Source organism: Candoia aspera, chromosome 3 (assembly GCF_035149785.1).
Source record: "Candoia aspera isolate rCanAsp1 chromosome 3, rCanAsp1.hap2, whole genome shotgun sequence".
Taxonomy (NCBI): Eukaryota; Metazoa; Chordata; class Lepidosauria; order Squamata; family Boidae; genus Candoia; species Candoia aspera.
Window position 1 is genome coordinate 161,212,410 of NC_086155.1, and position 19,839 is coordinate 161,232,248.

The 19,839-nt window shown below is 38.5% G+C and overlaps 1 protein-coding gene across 3 annotated transcripts in view; it reads left to right on the forward strand.

The window, feature by feature from the left end:
* GREB1L (GREB1 like retinoic acid receptor coactivator) overlaps positions 1-19,839 on the forward strand; it is a 207,957-nt gene that overhangs the window by 126,662 nt on the left and 61,456 nt on the right. For 2 of the 3 annotated variants that reach the window (XM_063299166.1, XM_063299165.1), the window contains 4 exons: positions 3,386-3,523; positions 3,736-3,855; positions 7,076-7,213; positions 10,835-11,020. In XM_063299166.1, coding sequence (XP_063155236.1) covers positions 3,386-3,523; positions 3,736-3,855; positions 7,076-7,213; positions 10,835-11,020 — 582 coding nt within the window. Of the gene's footprint in view, positions 1-3,385; positions 3,524-3,735; positions 3,856-6,952; positions 7,214-10,834; positions 11,021-19,839 lie in introns of those variants that run through there. The other variant, XM_063299164.1, reaches the window with a different exon arrangement.

A 19,839-nucleotide genomic window follows, 5' to 3' on the forward strand; every position in this document is an offset into this window, starting at 1 on the left:
AGGAGGTTTCTATGGACTTCATTGTGGATTTGCCTCCATGCTTCTATGGATAGTCTGTGTCTAAAAGAAGTTAATAAAGGAATGGCAGATGAACAAATTTTATCTGACAAGACAGAGAAAGCACAGAATGTGGAACTAGAATTGACAGGCCAAGAAATGATTTGGAAGAGGATGCTTTACTGGATATACAAAAGAAACTGGCTAGAATTTTAAAAATTAAAAGGGAAATACAAATGATAAACCAAGAGAATGACCTGGAAAATGTTTTCTTATTGGATCTACAAAAGAGGCTTGTTAAAGCCTTGAAGAAATCTGTGTGATGGGATAAAGAAGAATTGAAATCAAATCCTACAACAGTATTTGATTGAATTAAAGACTGAGATCATTAGAAGTAAAAGGAAGGAATGTAAAGTTGGTTTATTTGATCAAGGTTAAAATAAAACTTTTTTGGCAATGTTCTGGCAACCCTTTATGAACTTTTTGCTGACACCAGGATTGAAATATTGATATTTTATGGATTTGCTTATAGATAAGAGTTGGGATATGAGATGAAGATATAATCGGTTTAACCTTGTAGGGGGTAAAGAGATATTAAATTTGTTTACACTTGTTCAGATGAAGTTGGAAGTCACTTCTTTTTATAGTTCTTTTCTTTTTCGTTATTCTTTCTTCTGCACTTTTTCTTCTTTCCATTCTCTTCTCTTTCTCTAAGTTTAGCTTGTATTAGCTTTTACTATTGTAATTAAAATTCTTAATAAAAATTATATTTAAAAATAAGGAAATTAATTCCATTGAACTCACTGGGACTGTCTTTTGAAAGTAGACATGGATTTGGTTGTAGCCTGAGGCTCTAATTCAGGATTTTGTTGTTTATTCGTTCAGTCGCTTCCGACTCTTCGTGACTTCATGGACCAGCCCACGCCAGAGCTTCCTGTCGGTCGTCAACACCCCCAGCTTCCCCAGGGACAAGTCTGTCACCTCTAGAATATCATCTATCTATCTTGCCCTTGGTCAGCCCCTCTTCCTTTTGCCTTCCACTTTCCCTAGCATTAGCATCTTCTCCAGGGTGTCCTGTCTTCTCATTATGTGGCCAAAGTATTTCAGTTTTGCCTTTAATACCATTCCCTCAAGTGAGCAGTCTGGCTTTATTTCCTGGAGTATGGACTGGTTTGATCTTCTTGCAGTCCAAGGCACTCTTAGAATTTTCCTCCAACACCACAGTTCAAAAGCATCGATCTTCCTTCGCTCAGCCTTCCTTATGGTCCAGCTCTCGCAGCCATATGTTACTATGGGGAACACCATTGCTTTAACTATGCGGACCTTTGTTGTCAGTGTGATGTCTCTGCTCTTAACCATTTTATCGAGATTTGTCATTGCTCTTCTCTCAAGGATTAAGCGTCTTCTGATTTCCTGACTGCAGTCAGCATCTGCAGTAATCTTCGCACCTAGAAATACAAAGTCTTTCACTGCTTCTACATTTTCTCCCTCTATTTGCCACTTATCAATCAAGCTGCTTGCCATAATATTGTGTTTTTTTTTTGAGGTTTAGCTGCAAGCCAGCTTTTGCACTTTCTTCTTTCACCTTCATCCTAAGGCTCCTCAGTTCCACTTTGCTTTCAGCCATCAAGCTGGTATCATCTGCATATCTGAGATTGTTAATGTTTCTTCCAGCAATTTTAACCCCAGCCTTGGATTCCTCAAGCCCAGCTTGTCGCATGATGTGTTCTGCATACAAGTTGAATAGGTAGAGTGAGAGTATACAACCCTGCCGTACTCCTTTCCCAATCTTAAACCAGTCCGTTGTTCCGTGGTCTGTTCTTACCGTTGCTACTTGGTCGTTATACAGATTCCTCAGGAGGCAGACAAGATGACTTGGTATACCACCAGGAATTTGCCATAATTTGTTATGGTCCACACAGTCAAAGGCTTTAGAATAGTCAATAAAACAGAAATAGATGTTTTTCTGAAACTCCCTGGCTTTTTCCATTATCCAGCGGATATTGGCAATTTGGTCCCGAGTTCCTCTGCCTTTTCTAAACCCAGCTTGTACATCTGGCAATTCTCGCTCCATGAATTGCTGAAGTCTACCTTGCATGATCTTGAGCATTCAGGATATTTGATCAAATTAAGTTTGAAACATTTGGAAACAATATTAATTCCCAAGGGGTCTAATTGAGGGCAGTTAGGGGAACTAAGATGATTAAATGCCTTTTTATTTATGCTTTCAGTAACTTAATTTTACTTTGTTCAGCCTTTCAAACTTAGTGACCGATTAGCATAAAATAGATTTAATATAAATTTTTGAGATATAGAAGTATGTGTTGGAAATTAAAATTTGGCAAGACTACTCAAGAACAAGGGACGCGGTGGCGTTGCGGGTTAAACCACTGAGCTGCTGAGCTTGCTGTTCGAATCCGCGTGACAGGGTGAGCTCCCGTTGCTAGTCCCAGCTCCTGCCAACCTAGCAGTTCGAAAACATGCAAATGTGAGTAGATTAATAGGTACCGCTTCGGCGGGCAGGTAACGGCATTCCGTTTAGTCATGCCGGCCACATGACCACGGAAGTGTCTACAGACAAACGCCGGCTCTTCGGCTTTGAAACGGAGATGAGCACCGCCCCCTAGAGTCGGACACAACTGGACTTAATGTCAAGGGAAACCTTTACCTTTACCTTTACTACTCAAGAACACATTGTTAAAAGGAATGGCCATATTGAAAAAAATGTTTAATTTTTATTCCTAGAGCCTGAAGATTTAAAACAGCTTTCCAAAAGAAGGACATGTATAGTAAATTTACCATACCACAATTTAAAATGTACTCGTTTTGATTATAGTTAGCTTCCATGTGAGTAGGATTCAAGCCGACATTCTTTGCTTTACTTTATATGAATTATAGCCAAATAATGTGTCTATCTTCAGTTTCTTAACAAAGAAGACAAGGCATTCTGAACATACACCAGTCTTCCAATTTTATTTCTATTTTTCAAATTTTACAGATTGTAGTCACCAGAATAGCTCCAAAAGAAGCTATCCAATTGTTATTTTTAATATAACAGGAGGGAAAAATGAATGCCTTGGGGGGTAATTATAATAACTGTCAACTTTGGGGAGATAAACCTCTAGCATACTATCCAAATATCAAATATGGCCCTTGTTTATCCTTGATTTGCACAACTTTCAGATGTATTATACATAATCTTTGTTGTAGGGATGTCCAAGGAGTGGTCAAAACAGTTGGGTGCCATCATGGTGCCATCTTGTTTTTTTTTACCTCCCCTGTTGAATCGCCTGCTTTGTTGTCTTCTTACAGTGTTCCTCTAGTCCACAGTGCAATTGTTTGTTTTATAACAATTTTCTAAAAGTATCTCTGGGTTTTTTGCATTCAGTTCCCCTTTCTCTCCGAGCCACTGATGTTACCAGTGGAAACAACATTGCAGGAAGGACAAATGTCATGAGCTCTACAGTTTCACGACCTGTGCCTCACTCAATGTCTCCCGGCCCTAGTTGTGTAGCTGCAGAGCAAGGTAAAAATAACCTCTTGACTTTGTTATTGCCTACCTTAATATAACCTCATGACTTCAGCAGATATAAAGCATTCTGAAAATCAGAATTGTCAATAAATAAGAATGTTTTATTACATGGGGTGGATACTAAAACATATAGAAGGTAAACGTTTATGATTTTTGTGATTTATGTCTGCTTGTGTGTGTGTGTTTGTTTGTTTACTTCTGCTTAGCTACCCTGTCCAGTTCTGGCCCACCCAAGAAACGACACCGAGGATGGTCTCCTGGATCCCCGGTCCTTCCTCCTGGCGTAATTGTGCCTGTTCCTGCCATCCGGCCTCTTCCAAGAGCAGGCAAGATTCTGATATATGTGTGTGTTCAGCCAGGGACCTGGTTCATTGGCAGTTTATTAATTATTTGTTAAATTTATATCCACCTTAATTAATTAATTTGTTGCATTTATAATGAGCCTTTTATATGGCAGCTCAGGGTAGAGAGCAAGAACTTCCCCCTCCAAAGTTATACTTAACTAGAGTCTCCCAATAACTTCATGACCAACTGGTAGATACGAATCTAAGTCTCCCACTCTTTGTAGAAATTGTATTTAATTTCAATCCAGTGTATTATCATATATGCATATTGAATGAGATAAACTAACTTCATTCCAACATTGATCTGTATATCTTGACAGAAACCTTTAGTCTTACAGTATGTGTCATAATTTAAACTGATAACTGCTATTAATGCCATTGATAACTATAATATAGGTAGTCACATCAACAGTCTCTCTTTCACACAAAGCTTTCTTCACACTATACATCAGCTTTACCCAATCTTGAGCACTCCAAATGTGTTGGATGTCATTTGCCTTCATTCTGAGTCAGTACAATGTGTTATAGTCTAGTACATCTGGAGGAGAGATATGTAGAGGGAATAGGGAATGGCCTTGAAGGATAATAGGAAGAGCCACTACCAATCAGACAAATGAGGCTTGAACCCATTGCAAGAAATTAATTGGAGTAAACATCTCAGGCAGACCCTAGTTCACAGGAAAATAAAGTGAGGGATGGGGAAGCATATTCAGACTTGCAAAATTCTGTTACTATAGCTGTTAAAATAAAAGTAGTCTTTACCTGTATGGCATTAGTTTCTTAGTCTGGTCTACTTTATAGGGCTGACAAGATATTAAAAAAATCTAGTAGATATGTTTACACAGAAGTAAGTACATTTACTCAGAAATCCAATAGAATATCTCCATCTCCCCCCTTCATTTTCTCTCTCTCCTCCTCCCTCCCTCCTCCTCCCTCCCTCCATACAGACTCACTCTTTGTTTAAGCCAATGCTTTTATTATTATTATTTATTTACTAGATGTATACCCTGTTTTCTCTCTGCCACTCACTGTGGCAGTTGAACCCACAAATGCTTAAACAGCAGCTAAAAATACAAATTATAGAACCTAAGCATAAAAACAGTACAATCAAGACAAATTTAAAATATACACAATTCACACCAAATTCAGTTAATACTTTACTGCTTGGTAAAACAAATGAGTTCTGCATTTTCCTGAGCATTGGGAGAGTGGCACCATGCTGGAGAAGGCCCTCTCCTGTTTACCAAATAGACAAGCTTCTGGCTGAGGGAGAATCTTCAAGATAGCTTTTCCTGCTGATCTAAATTACTGAGCAGGTTTAAAGCAGGAGAGTTGTCTTTCATATGACCTGGCCCAAACCTATTTAGTGCATTAAAAGTCAACTCCATTAGATTGAATTGGTAGACAACTGGCAGCCAGGATAGATTGTTCCATATAACCATACACTATACCTTAAACTAGCTGGCACCCTAGTCCCTGCATGTTTTATCAACTGCAATTTATGGACACTTTTCAAGGGCAGCCCCATATAAATTTTGTGGCAATTGTCAAGGCAGGATGTAATCAACAGGTGGATAACTGTCACTAAGTTCAACCAGCTCTGGAAGGGTTGCATTTGGTAACTAGCCATAGTAGTGCAAATGTGCTCCATATCACAGCCATCACTTGCAAATCTAGTCACAGCTGGGGGCTCAAAGAACATCCCCAAACTGTGAACCTGTTCTTTATGGGGGAAGTGCAATCTCATCCAAATAGGCTTTTACATCAATTCACAAGTCCAGGTTTTTCCTCAGCAGTAACTCTATCGTGTCTAGATTTAATTTTATCTTGCTTTCCTTTATCCAATCCATTCTCAGGTTAAGGCAACATTCAAGGGTGCTGATTGCTTCCTTAGAAGAAGATGGTAAAGAGCAATCGAGTTGGGTGTCATCAACATACTGGTGGTACCCCATTCAAAAGCTCAAAATGACCTTCCCCAGAGATTTTATGTAGATGTTAAACCACACAGAGGACAGGAAACTGTTCTGTGGGACAATATAGATAAGTGACCTAGTTGTTGAACATAGTTCCCCAGCACCATCTTATGGATACATCCTGACAGGAAGAACCACAGTATAACAGTGCCAACAAGGCCTGACTTTGCCAGATGGCCCAGAAAGATATAATAGTCAGTGGTATAAAAACCACTAGGAAACCCCAAGGGAGATAGCAGGGTTGCACTTGCCCCATCTCAGTTTGACCTGGATCATCCATCAAAGTGTTTTCTAGCTGAAATGGGATTACTTTGCAATAAAATGTTAATGGATAACAGTATTCCAGACTAAAGATAAAAAACCAAATTGCAAATATTTCTCCTGGTGGGTTACAAACTGTGTATTAAAGCAAAAAAGATTTCTGTAGCTTAAAAAAAAGATACGCTCTATTTTTCTCTGTGCTTAGTTATTGCAAATCATTAATTAAGCTTTGCAGTAACAACTGAGATAAGATTTATACCTGGTGCTTTCAGCAGCATCTTTATCTGCAAAAAGCTCTATGGCTCCTTTATGTCTAAAGTTTTAATTTAATAGATTGTGACTAGGATAAGATAAATCAATATTCAATTAGGCTTTGAGAATGAGCCCATGTTTCACTATTAATTTGCATCTGATAGTTTATAAGTTAGTATTGAATTCCATTTTTTGTACAATGGAGTTTTTGTGAACTGCTCTATTGTAATACCTAGCTTTGGAGGAAAATGTTTATGCAGCCTTTTCTCTCTAATTCCCTTCCATCAGTTACAAACTCTGTTAGATTTTTAAAGGTAACTTTTGGAAGGATGAACTAGGGAGAGATAGGGCATCTTCATGGTTTAAAGCGGTGCTACCCAAACTTTTCCCTTCATTACCCAAAACCGCTTATCAGAAAGTCCTTTTTACCCCATGTAGGTAAAACACTTTAAGTCAATTTAATGGGTTCGTGTATGGGGTTACCCAAAGAAAAGCCACTTTTACCCAATTTTGGATAATATACCCAGGCTTGGGAAGCACTTGTTTAAAGGAATTCACTATAATCCCAAAAGGAAATGCAGATGTAGTTTGAATTTTATTGTGTTTAATGATTGGTAGAATGAGAATGGTTTTCTTTCCTGTTAGATTGTTCATAAGGCCAAATCACAGTATGAGCCTTTTTGTAATAGATTTGTCCTCTTTCTGTATTTTTATAGAGCCTCTTTTATCAGTCCCAGTTCCACAGTCGATGTTAACTGGAATTTTACAGCCTCAGCCCATCCCTGCAGGGGAGACTGTAATAGTTCCTGAAAATCTGCTGATTAACTCAGGAATCAGACCAGTGATTCTAATAGGTAAGCTCTCAAGTAAACTGCAATAATCTGCAGTTGTTACTTTCCTGGTTTCTTTTGTTATTGTTGTTGTTGATTTTTGGATTAAAATTCTGAAACCTAAATACTGCATCCATTCTTTGCATGCTTAAAAAATGATCTTGGTAGAAAATTTGAACTACAGTTCCTTGGAGAGAAAATATCTCTATGCTCCCAAAGGGATGAAAAGTCACTGTGTAACTGAAGGTTACACAGATAACTAGATAACTGCAGATGATCATTAGAACGCTCTTGTTCAAGCCTAAATAAAAGAGGGTGCACATAGATCATAGAGACCTTTCCATAAAAAACTGAGGGGAAATAGCTTCTCTCACAGCCTCTGAAATAGTTGTGTCCTTGCAATTTGCAGAATCTCAGAGAACTTAAGCATTTCAAAGCAATTTTGGGCTGACCAGAATCTCCAAGATCTGTGTAGTCCAAAATAAATTTTCTCTTTTTTTTAGATTTTTAATCCCACCTTTATTATTTTTTATAAATAACTCAAGGTGGGGAACATACCTAATACTCTTCCTCCTATTTTCTCCACAACAACAACCCTGTGAGGTGAGTTGGGCTGAGAGAGTGACTGGCCCAAAGCCCAGCCAGGTTTTTCTGATGCCTGATTCTGTAATATCTTCACATGAGAAATATTAAGCAGTAAGCAATTAAATTGAAGAATTGTGCTCCTTAAAAAATGTATATGTATAAAATATTTCAACTGAATAATATAGCAGATAGAGGTTACTGAAAGTGTGTAGAAATATGCACTTCAGTGCTTATTTAGGAGAACTGAACCTATTCCCTTGTTAACTATCAGGGATGTTGATAAAAATCCCACGCTCTGTTACAACCCACAAACAGGATGTAGAAACAACTGTAAAAATACTTTAATATCTTCATAAGCTTATTTGCGTATTTTTCCTCCTCAGTATTTTAGATGCAGCTGTGAATTATACTGCCCAAATTATGTTCAGAGCTCCCATGTAAGATGATAAACCTGCAGTGTTTTGTGTAAAATTTTAAAGTGTTATGTACTATCTGTACTTATATTGCACATATTAGGTGATGCTTGTGATTTGGGCTCTGCTTCCAGTTCCCCTCCCCCAAGAAATGGTAATCTCATTCAAATCAATCTCACACACCTGATGACATGGTGCTGTGGATTTCCCTTTTAAAGCTATGAAATGGCATGAGCTGCTCCAGTCCTCTGTTGTGAAGTAGAACTTGGCTGACAACCCAGTTGCATTTCTGCAGGGAGAGGATGGGTGGGCAGAATGGTAGAATGACTCTGAGCTATCTTTTCACTAGGAATAAGAAAGCTTGTTTTTTTGCCAAGAAGGTTTCATTTTGTCACAACTAATGGCAGGCTAGACTCTTCCCTAGCAAACAGGAGCATTTACTTGCAAGTAACTTCTATAGGGACGTGGTGGCGCTGCGGGTTAAACCGCTGAGCTGCTGAGCTTGCCGATCGGAAGGTTGGCGGTTCGAATCCGCGTGACGGGGTGAGCTCCTGTTGCTAGTCCCAGCTCCTGCCAACCTAGCAGTTCGAAAACATGCAAATGTGAGTAGATTAATAGGTACTGCTTCGGCGGGCAGGTAACGGCATTCCGTGTAGTCATGCCGGCCACATGACCACGGAAGTGTCTACGGACAAACGCCGGTTCTTTGGCTTTGAAACGGAGATGAGCACCGCCCCCTAGAGCCGGACACGACTGGACTTAATGTCAAGGGAAACCTTTACCTTTAGTTAACTTCTATAGCCTTGGCCATGTGGAGTACAGACATAGAAAGAAAATTGGGACTGGAGGGGGTAACAGCAAAAGAACTCTATTAATATAAATGCAGCTTAAGGCTTGCCAGCAGCTTGCTCCTTCTTTCTGCCATTCAGCTGAGTAATGTTTTCATTGAGCATAATACTGAAAAGATTAAAAATTAAAGGTACTCCTTAGTTCAAAATTATGCAGTAAAGAACTAGAAACATTAAGCTCTGCATAGGAAATCTTCTAGGAAACAACTAAGTCTTTGTAAGAAGAGAAGTAGCTGCTTTATCTACAGCAGTGTTTTTCAATCTCAGCAGCTTTAAGATGTGTGGACTTCAGATGTGTGGATATGCTCGCTGGGTAATTCTGGGAGTTGAAGTCCATGCATCTTATAGCCACTGAGGTTGAGAAACACTGATCTACAGAAATTATTGACAACCTTGATTGGCAGTAGCTTTCTAGTATACGGATGTACAACTCATAAAAAAAAAGGGCTCTGTCACTGAGCTAGCAACTATTGTTCATAGTTGCTTCTACCTATAGAAATAGGATAATACATTTTAGAGCTAGAATTAACATTTGAATATAAAAGAACAAAGTATACAGTGCTATTTCAGTTTCTGAATTTGAGACATTGGTCCATTCCAAGTTACTGATACATAAAGGCTCACTGTACCTAGAAAGAAGTACCACATTTAAAAAATATATACATATATACATATACATATACATTTTTTTAATCCATTCAATTGCGTCAGATTCTTGGAGACTTCCTGGACAAGTCCCTGCAGTTTTCTTGGCAAGGCTTTACAGAAGTAGTTTGCCATTGCCTCCTTCCTAGGGATGAGAGAAAATGACTGGCCCAAGGTCACCCAGCTGGCTTTGTGCCTAAGGTGGGACTCGAATTCATGGTCTCCTGGTTTCTAGCCTGGTGCCTTAGCCACTACAACAAACTGGCTGTACATATACATTATACATATACTGTACATATACATAATCTGTAACTGTGCCATAAAAAACCTACAGGCAATATGAAAATCTTATGTTGCCTGTTATTTAAAAAAACTACATATTGCATAAAGATACAAGTAAGTATTGCATTTAAACAATTCCCCATATAACTTTTAGATTTGGGTTTATGGTAATGAGCTAAAATTGAGATTTAGGAGGGATGTTAGTACTACTGTTAGTAGAAAAAAATATCTATATGTTGCAACCATTTCTACACTATCCTTCATTTTTGTTAGACATTAAAATGCATGGATGTCTTTGTCACCTGTGACAGGTAGTCCTCACTTAACAACCTCTTGTTCAGCAACAGTTTGAAGTTATGATGGCACTGAACAAGCATACTTACAACCAGTCCTCATAGTTGCAGCCATCACAGAGTCCCCACTAGTTGTGACAGTCACAGTGTGCCGCTGTCACGTAATCACCATTTGCAACCTTCCCTGCCAGCTTCTGACAAGCAAAGTCAGTGGGGAAGCCAGCAGGAGTCTGTAAATGGCGATCACGTGACATCTCGCTTAACAACTGCATGGGATTTGTTTAACAATGGCAACTGGAGCTGCCACAATTGCCACTGTAAGTCAGCATGGTCACATGATGTTGCACTTTACGACCACGTCACTTAGTGATGGAGTTGCTGATCCCAATTACAGTACTTTCATTAAGTGAGGACTACCTGTAATGGTCTTTACATCTCAGCTAAACAGAATTTTTCATGCTTTTGTGGGAAAGTATATTTTGGTTCCTTGCTTAACAATAATTTTTATTTTATAAGATTTTAAAAATTGAAAAGCAATCTGCAGTAATTTGATTAGAGCTTGTCTTTTTGTTTTTAAAGGTTATGGCACTTTACCTTATTTCTATGGGAATGTTGGAGACATTGTAGTAAGTCCCTTGCTAGTGAATTCCTACAAGATTCCTCAGCTGGAAAACAAAGATTTGGATCTTTTTGGTTTAACTGGGAATCAGTTACTAAGTGTGGAGAACATGATTATTTTAACAGTACAGTATCTTGTCCGGCTAGGTAAGACACTAAAAAGTATATTGATTTTTTTTAGGTATTTAAATACTATTTCCTAGAAATCATTGTCACCTGCAGATAATAAACTTTTTATTTTTTATTTTTTGTAATAAGTAATTAATACATCTTCTGTGTTCAATTTTTGTGAGATTAAATGTCAGCAAAATTCTGTGTTAAGAAGGTATTTGTAATTCCTGCCTCCTTCTGGAAGTATCACCTTTTCATTCCTTTAATTTTATCCTGAAATTCAAATCTCTGATTTGCTTTGGAGCAACTTTAAGTTATAACCATCTGCTTTCATTCAGAAAGACATCTCTGCATGAACTGTTAATGGACAAATTCTACCATATAAATGTAAACAAGTGGTGCTAGAGCAGCCTCTCACAAGGTATATTGGAATACAATTCCCATTAAGCAAATAGAAAGGACTCAGTCAAAGAAATACGTGTTTCAGTACAAGTTGCTACCTTTTCTCAAATTTTGCAACTTCATCATGGTAAGAACCCAATATGGATTGCTTACTAGTTACAAATTAGTCTGACTCATCATTGGAATGGCACCAATGTTCCTTGGTGATTAGAGATTCCCTCCCATTATGGCTAATCTGTATTTGTAAAAGCATTAATGGTTGATGGTAGATATTTGAAATGCCCTTGAACTGTATTGTGAAACCTGCAGCAGACAGCAATGCTCATGACTGCATGCACACAAATTGTCTCTTTTTAAACTTACTTTACTCAGAAACATACTGGGTGCATTTAGCCAACCAAGAATTTTCACAAATATTTTACAAGAGTTTCTCTCCTAGGAAGATAATAGTAATAGTAACAGTAATAGTTCATGAAGTTCTCATTTTGAAGAGAAATATGGTGTCTCAGGTAATTTTGATCTGAATACTTAGAGCGTGTAATTAAAAAAAACAGACATAGCTCTCCACAGCTTTCATTATTTTACAGCAAATACTATTTTAAGCTTTGTATACCTCCCTATCTTCTTATAAAATTGCACAAAGCAATCACCATTCAGTTTTCAGCAGATCCAAGCATTCTTTATCTTTTTTCTTACTGTTCTACTGGGTACCTCAGGAGTTTTGCTTGGGGGACCCTATATTTTGGAAAAGGTTTAAAATGAAAGAGGCACTGGTGAACATTGGGATGGATTGGAAAATATATAGCTACAGTATATATAAGGCTTGGTTCTAACCCTAACTGAAAAACTCCATTGGTATAAAAAGTATTGAAATCTAACAGCTGTGTGTTAATGACAAAGGTGGGGACAGAAGCAATTTACCTTGAGGTGTATACAGTACTGTGTCATGTGCATCTGTCTATTGGTATGTTATTTTTAAAAGCACAAACACCCACAAATCAAAAGCTAAATATCTGACCAAATATTGCACATCCTCTGGCTGCTTTTCTAGGGAAAAATATGGAAAGTTCCAGTAGCAGGACTTTATATTCCTGGTATTTGACAGTGGTCAGTCCCTCTGTCCCCTTCCGTCCTGATGTGACTGCCAGGGTGTGTGGAGGAATTTGCTCAGCATCTGTCAGACAAAATTGCTCGTTCGCAGTTGGATGCCGGTCTTGTTGCAGGTCCAGAGGAGATGCCTGGGGTGGAGTCTTGCCTGATTATCTGGGAATGGTTTGAATCTGTTGGACCTGAGGAACTGGACAGGGTCCTTAGGACCGTGAGCTCAGCCACCTGCTCTTTAGATCCATGCCCCTCCTGGCTTGTGAAAGTGGCCTGGGGGTGTCGTGTGAGTGGCTTCTAGCAGTGGTTAATTCTTCTTTGAGAGAGGGGGTTGTTCCTTTACCTCTTAAAGAGGCCTTGGTTTGCCCCTTCTAAAGAAGCCATCGCTTGACCCCACTATACTGGACAATTTCTGTCCAGTACCTAACCTCCCCTTTCTGGGGAAGGTGGTTGCACAACAGCTCCAGAGAGCCTTGGATGAAGCAGATTAGCTGAATCCTTTTCAGTCAGGGTTCAGACCCAGGTATGGGACAGAAATGACATTGGTCCCGCTTTTGGATGATCTCTAGCACAGGCAGAGGATGGAGGTTGTGCATCCATCCTTGCCCTACTTCACCTCTCAGCAGTTTTCAGTACCATCGACCATGGTATCCTTCTGGATCGGCTCAGAGGATTGGGGGTGGGTGGCACAGTGTTATGCTGGTTTGCTTCTTTCTTTGAGGTCAATTCCAGTTGGTGATGATTGGGGAGGAGAAGTCCCTCCCTCGGCCCCTACTATGTGGAGGGCTGCAGGTTTCAGTGCTCCTTTTTAACAACTACTGGGGCCACTGGGTGAGCTCATCTATCGCCATGGGTTGAGGTATCATCAGTACCTGGATGATACCCAATTATACTTCTCTGCCCCTGGCAAATTAAGTGATGCCATGAACATCTTATCCCAGAGGCTGTGAGGTTCTGGATGGGGAACAACAGGCTTCAGCTGAACCCTGGCAAGACTGAGTAGCTCTGGGTTTTGGGGCCTACTGGTTTTAGGGCTATGCTGGATTGGGTTGCACTACTGGTTTTAGGGCTATGCTGGATTGGGTTGCACTGCCCCAGACAGACCCAGTGCACAATCTGGGGGTCCTAGACTCACAACTCCTGCTCAAAGAGCAGGTGGCAGTTGTGGCTAGGAGGGCCTTTGCACAGCTTTGGGTTGTGTGCCAGTTGTGCCAGTTGTGCCTGTTCCTGAATCAGGAGGCTCTGCTCACAGTCACTCGCGCTCTAATCACCTCCAGATTGGCCTCTTGTAATGTGCTCTACATGGGGCTGCCCTTGAAGAGTATCTGGAAGCTTCAGCTGGTACAGAATACATCGGCACAGGCAGCTATGTGTGCTCCCAGGACAGCACGTTACACCTCTGCTCTATGAGCTGCATTGGTTACCAGTTTGCTTCCGGGTCCAATTCAAGGTGCTGGTTTTAACCTTTAAAGCCCTTCATGGCATGGGACCCGGTTATTTGAGGGACCGCCTCTCCCCAATTATATCAGCCCGCCCCATTAGATCCGGCAGAGAAGGCATACTGCAGATACCATCTGCCAGGGACCTACATTTGGTAGGTCCCAGGCAGTGGGCCTTCTCTGCTGTGGTGCCCGCCTTATGGAACATTCTCCCCACCAAAATTAGGTTAGTTCCATGCTTCTTGATGTTCTTCTTGAAGTCCTTCAAGACCTGGTTATGTCACCAGGCCGGGAGTCCCAGGGAAGTGGAGACATGTTTAGATGGCTCCACTATTGAGGTGGATATAATCATTCTCTCTCTGCCTGGGGTTTGTATATTTTTAAATTTTAATTAACTTATAATTTTTTACTGTTGACTTTTTATATTTGTTTTATAAATATATTGTTTTTTAGTTAATTGTTGTACACCAGCTAAGGTCACTTCTCATGAGATGGGCAGCTATATAAATTTGATAAATAAATAAATAAACTTGACATCTTCTCAAACATAGGATAGATGTCACAGGAAACAACTGAGGAGAATGTTTTCAGTGTCATGCAAAAAATGTGGGAAATGAAGATAAAGGGGGTGGATGAAGTGTTTTTTGGGTTTTTTTTTAAATAAACACAATGTAAGAAGCAGGTACATGTCTGTGTGTTTGTGTACACACGTATGTGGGTTGCTTTATTTTCTATAAAAGTCACACTACCTGTTTTGCTTCCTGTGAAACTCAGATTGCATATTTACAACTACAGTAGTTACCTACTCAAAACCACAATCTCTGAATTTTTTTACAAGTGTGATTTTGTAATATGTACGGTCTTTTTCAGTGGTAGCCAAGACTTGCAGTAGCTGTCTTTGTGTTAATTATTTTAAGATAAATGCATTGCTAGTTTTTTTGAGTCCCAAATAATACAGAATCCTATTTCATCAGGGTTCTGAATCATGAAGGGAGCGTTCCTGAGTAGAGAAGTCCTTCTACTTCAAAAGTTTGCCTATATAAATTTATGGAAGTTGCAAACAAGGGACAGTGTTATGCTGGGGTTATGCATTCCCCTTGCTCATTGTGTGAAAAAAGAAGATGGTTGAATAGGTCTCCAGAGAGCTGGCAGTGCACATGATTTAAAGAATCATATAGAGAAAGTCATTGAGAGTAGCCAAGAAACATCCATGTTAATAACCTTCCAATTTTTATCCAGTTTAAAGTCCATCTGCCATAGTTCTAGTTGTTATATGAGTTTTGTATTACCAGTTGTATCAGGTGAATCTCAGTCCTTTTCTGAGGAGTGTGAGCTGATTCCTGTATCCAGTTGGAAGTCAGGAATTAGGGCCTGCTAGGGTATTGATCTGATCCAGCACAGTGCTTCTTATATTCTGGTGACACAGAGAACAATGAATAGGATTTAGATGTCTTCAAAATCAGAGAGCAAAAGTTATCCTGGCTCCTGTTCTAGACACCTTCTCTTCCTCTCTGCCAATCAATATTCAGTGCCTACTCTACGTGCCAATTTGATGATGGAAAAGTTTCCTTGGCAGCCTGTGGGCTATTTCCTGTGTGAACCATTCTCCCCTACTGCAGCTGGTTGGGTGGAACAAAATGGGGAAAGGCTAACTCCTGAACAGTCTGATCAAAATAATATTTTGTTCAAGTAAGAACAGCACTCTTTTTTAATGCAAAGAACAAGTTTCTGTAAGAATGGAACACGGTCCAAACAATTGGGCAATGCTAAGTACCTGCTGCTATCAGTGGGTTAAATTTTAAGCTTGTTCTCAGGTTTGTTTGAAAGTTAGGACCAAGGATAAAGAAGAAGGAAGGTGTGGCTAGCCACCAGAGAAGATGGTGCATTGGTTTCTTCTCAACCAGCTTTTCCAATAATTTTTGCTGTTTGTGTTTTGACAAATATCTGGCATGATTAGTAATAAAAAGATGTCTAAGAAAAGTAATTCCAAAGAAGGCAGAGGAATAAAGGCTTACATGGATGATCCTGAAGTGGCACCCTACTCTAGGAATGAAAAAGAAATGGAGGAGGAGGAGTATGTTTTTACAGAGCTCATGAAAATTGAGCACCATTCAGGACGAAGCTTGGAAATTGACTTATTGGGAAATCTAATTAAAGAATTCAACTAAGAACTAAAGGTGGAATGGGATAAGTGAGCTCATACAATCTGACAGGACTTAGCAGTTATATTTGAATAAGTTAATGAACAACTAAAAGAATTGTCTTCTCAAGTTGCAGAGGTTGCCCAGATTGCCAGCAAAGCATATGATGTTGCTACAAAAAATGAACTTGATATTGGAAAAGTTCAAAATAATATTACAGACATTAGACTGGATTTGCTGTTACATAGGATCTGAATAGAAGAAATAATTTGAGACTTAGAGGAATTACAGAAAATATAGAAAAACTGGATATTTTATTGCAAGCTTAATAAGAAGCTACCAGACATAAAGCTTTCTGATAAAAATGTGGAAGGAATAGAATATTAAGATTTGTAAATGCTCAGGTGAGAGACAGAATTTAGCAAAAACTTTGTGGGCTGTAAGACATAATTTGGGACAGAGATAAAGTATTGTGTTTCCAACTGTGTTACAAAGAAGAAAAGTCTTCAGCCTTTGATGGAAGAATGTTCAAAAGCAAAATATGTTATAAATGTGAGTTTTGTTTCAAGTTAATTTTATTTCATCCATAAAGAAGAAAGACTGTTTCTGTGCTTCAAGAGATGAATAGGGACTTAACCTACAGTATGGAATAAATTATGAATAGACAAAGTACGTTAATGTTTAAAGAATTGATTTATCGATTTAAAGAGAGGATGTGATAAAAGGATCTTTTGGCATTTGGTACTTAAGAAGTTTGATCATTATAAGATGTTTAATATTGTTTCATATTAGTTGGGAAATAAGATGAAATACAGAGAACAAAGAATTATATACAAATTAATGTAAGGATAAGAGAACCTGAGAAGGGGGAAACTAGAACCCAGCGTAGCTCTCCCTTAACTAGGCTGTCTATTGATTTTTAAGTTAATTTAATTTCTCTTCCATCCAACCCCAAAACAACTCTGGCAGCTTCACAAGGTTAAAAGAACAACAAAAGAGAGATTCTCAAAAGAGGGAGATGGGCTGTGACAAAATTTGAAATATAAATAAATAAATTACATAAAAACAAGCATATGTAAAACAACAGCTGTCCAAGGGAACAATAAACCATTCTTCCATATCCTCCCCAGCTTAAAAGTGTCCACCCAACCATCCCAAGGAAAGTCCTGGGGGAAAAGCCAGGTTTTTAAATTAGAGGATTTAATTAGTCCTCTGTGAACTTCTGTTCATATGTGGTCTAAATGAGTTGGGAAGTAGTTACTGTGTGGTGGTGAGGGGAGGGTGAATGGAGAGGGGAACTGAGAGGGGGTGGGGAAAGGCGCCCCAAAAATTGCCATAATTTTTTTTGAAGATCTCAGACGAAATAATGCATTGGCTTGGAAAAAAATAGGTTTCACTGTTGATGAGTTTACTGTGTAAGAAAGGTAAGCAAGGTAGGAACAGAATTGTAAAAGGTCAACAGGTGAATAATGTAGGATAGTTTCTCTAAATGCTAGGAAGTTAGGCGATCCAATAAAAAGAACTAGAACCAGTAAATACAGTATTTAAAATTTCTCTATCTGTGGTTCTCTTATAGGAAACATATATATTGGAAAAGATTAAAGACAAATCTTGTGGAAGAAAATTTGGGGGGGGAATGGTGTAATAAGCTAAAAGGGTTGCCTCTTATTTAAAGCTAATGTTGATTTTATAGTAGAAAAGACTCAAAAAGAGTTTAATTTTTTTAATTAAAATGAAGCTTGATAACAAAAGCATATCATTGGTTTCTATATATGTACCAAATCAGAATCAAATTGGGTTTATACAAAAAGTAATGACTGCCATTAATAAATATATTTGAAGAATTTGGTTTTAGGGGGCAGATATTGATGCAGGCACACTCGTGGATGGAACAAATTTTCAGAAAAATAGAAGACAATTTAAAAGATTGCAGAGTTTGATGCAACTGCATGGACTTATTGATATTGGGGAAACTATGCACCCATTAACAAAACACTTTACTTAAATGGGCATCAATCTCATTCAAGAATAGATTATATTTGGGCTTAAAACTATTTTTAATCAATTAGCCTGAGTAGAAAGTTCAACAGTATACATTTCAGATCATGCTGCAATGATTTTTGTATTTACAGTAGTTTGGATGAAAACATCTATTTAATAATTCTTGGTGTTTTAATTCTAGACTGCTATAGAATTCACAAGTGAATAAACATCTAGCTCAGAATTTGGATTTATTAAAAAGAAAGTGATAGGGAACAAATTTTATTGACTACAAAATGAAATGCCATAAAGCTGTAAGAAGAGGTGAATATATACGTGTATATATATATCAAATGAGCAAAATAAAAAGAAATCTACACAGATGATGAATGTATTATTTATTATTTATTGATTTATTGGTTTGATTTCTATAGCCGCCCATCTCAGCAAGTGACTCTGGGCAGCTTACAACAATAGAACTATAAAACACTTAAAACAATTACAATTAAAACAGTTAAAATATAAAATAAATACAAAATAATATATATTATTATATATATTTTGTATTATAATACAAAATAAATATACATGGCTGCCAAGTGAGCAATGTATGGATGTTAATACAGCCAAGAAGCAGGACGATCCACACGCTCGAGGACCCAGGCCCGGGCACGTATATATATGTGCCCAGGCCTGGGGCACATGATATTTAGGAATTAAGCATTTATGAATAAGGTATAATAGAAAAGGATCAATTAATGTATATAAGCAATTAGGAGAAGAAAAGAGCTTGGCATTTTAGCAACTGACAAAATATCAAAGCAAATTTTATTTTTAAAGCAAAAATATTACAGATTTAATAAAAAGTACTTAAGGTTGTTGGCCAATCTTTATAATAAATTATATACTAAACTGCTGGCCAGTCATCTTAAATTTATTATGCGAAAAATTAAACATCCCGATCAATCAGGCTGTCTGCACAATCTGGCTTAGGTATTTTGTAGCATGCTTAGAAATACAACAGTCTTTACATAAAACATATTCATCAGTTTGTTCCTTCTAAAAGCTTCCCTGTGGAGACTGTAGTACAGGTAATCCTCACTTAACCATCCATTCAGTGATGGTTCAGACTTATGACAATGCTGGAAAAATTGACTTACAACTGGTTTTCACACGACCGTTGCAGCATCACTGTGGTCATGTGATCACAATTTGGGCGCTTGGCAACTGGTTCGCATTTATGACCATCACAGTGTCCCATGGTCATGTGATCATCATTTTAAACCTTCCCAGCTGGCTTCTGGTAAGCAAAATCAATGGGGAACTGCATGATTCTCTTAATAACCACGTGTTCACTTAACGCCTGCGGTGATTTGCTTAACAACCGCCGCAAAAAAGGTGTAAAATTGGGTTGGATTTGCTTAATGACCGCTTTGCTTAGCAACCAAAATTCCAGTCTCAGTTGTGGTCCTTAAGCGAGGACTACCTGTATAGTACATTCCAACTTTCATATATTGTAGGCATAGTAGCTCATAATTAAGGGAGTTGTAATCTAATACATCTGTGCTTCAGAAGGCTGTAAAAATAGGTAACTTTTTCACATTATGTAGGTGAACCTTCCACGGGCATGCAGATTTATACACATTCTTCTTCCACTTCTGTTCTACCTGTGATGCTAACAGTATAGAACTGCTGTCACCTCTGTCTCTGTTAGTGTACTAACACAAGAGATTGTGTGCAGCCCAGTGGATTGTGCTTTAAGGCAATGGAACAACAGCTGGTTTCTCTTGTG